Source organism: Otolemur garnettii, unplaced genomic scaffold, assembly GCF_000181295.1.
Source record: "Otolemur garnettii isolate 467f Iridium unplaced genomic scaffold, OtoGar3 scaffold00184, whole genome shotgun sequence".
Lineage (NCBI taxonomy): Eukaryota > Metazoa > Chordata > Mammalia > Primates > Galagidae > Otolemur > Otolemur garnettii.
This window is the reverse complement of record NW_003852579.1, coordinates 2,522,135-2,523,238: the sequence shown is the minus strand read 5'-3', so window position 1 is coordinate 2,523,238 and position 1,104 is coordinate 2,522,135. Positions and strand designations below refer to the sequence as shown.

Here is a 1,104-nt window from a genome sequence, read left to right as displayed (position 1 = left end):
TACGCATATACCACACTGTATTAATCCAGTCATGTATTGGTGGGCACTTGGATTATTTCCACATCTTTGCAGTTGTGAATTGTGCTGTTATAAACATTTGAGTGCCATGATGTTTTGAAAGGCATTTGCGAATTATAAAATACTGTACACATGTGTAGCTGTTGTCACTCTTGTTGAACCTGTAGCTAAACCCCTGCCTTCCCTTTCTGATCTGTCTCCTGTCACTGACCTAATGCTAAGGAAACTGTACCCATCCATCTTATTTAAAAGGAGATTTGTTCCCAGGACGTTTATTTATTTATTAAGAGGTCACCATAAGTGAATGAGATTTTTGCATCAGAATGCACAGCTGAAGAGCAGCCTGCAACATCTGCCCACAAGGCTTCCTGAGAGGCAGGGATGATGAACTATGTTTTCTTCTGCAGACTGACGACAACAGTGGGGACTTGGACCCAGGAGTTTTGCTGACAGCTCAGACCATCACATCGGAGACCACAAGCAGCACCACCACAACTCAGATCACCAAGGTAACAGACTAGCTAGAACCTCCTTATGGAATCCAGTGGGAATTGAGCTTGCTGCTGCCTCTCTGCAATAGGGACCCTGGTCCATAAACAGTTTTCCCCAGCTGCGTCTTTCTTGAATCAAATTAATACAAGTCCCAGATGGAAAGCCCCTGCTGCTTTCCCCAACAGTAAACCTAGGGAGGCCCTGAGAGTATCCCTGCCTCCCTCATGGTCTCATAAATTCATGTGTGGGTCTTCTCTATACACATCTGTCTGTGTCTCTGGCCAGTGAGTCCCCTATCTGTCTGTGGTGGTAAATTTTAAAAATTAAAAATTTTAAATTTTAAAAGGTATTCTGCCCTGATGTTGACTTTTAATTCTTTGTCAACTCTAGGTTGGACAGAGAATTTTTAAGTCATGTCCAAGGTCAAGGCCGTGGGAATTAAAGTTTGGATGCTGATATATTAGAATTATTAGAATTGGTTTATGAAAAAAAGAAGGATTAAAAGTCTAATATTGGGCTCGGCGCCTATAGCTCAACCGGCTAGGGCGCCAGCCACGTACACCTAGGGTGGCGGGTTCGAATCCCCAGCCCGGA

The 1,104-nt window shown here is 43.8% G+C and overlaps 1 protein-coding gene across 10 annotated transcripts in view; it reads left to right on the top strand.

Moving 5' to 3' along the window:
• EPB41 (erythrocyte membrane protein band 4.1) overlaps nucleotides 1–1,104 on the top strand; it is a 226,289-nt gene that overhangs the window by 218,269 nt on the left and 6,916 nt on the right. For all 10 annotated transcript variants that reach the window (XM_023507451.1, XM_023507453.1, XM_023507446.1 and 7 more), the window contains one exon: nucleotides 426–527. In XM_023507451.1, the coding sequence (XP_023363219.1) occupies nucleotides 426–527 (102 nt within the window). The remainder of the gene's footprint in view (nucleotides 1–425; nucleotides 528–1,104) is intronic.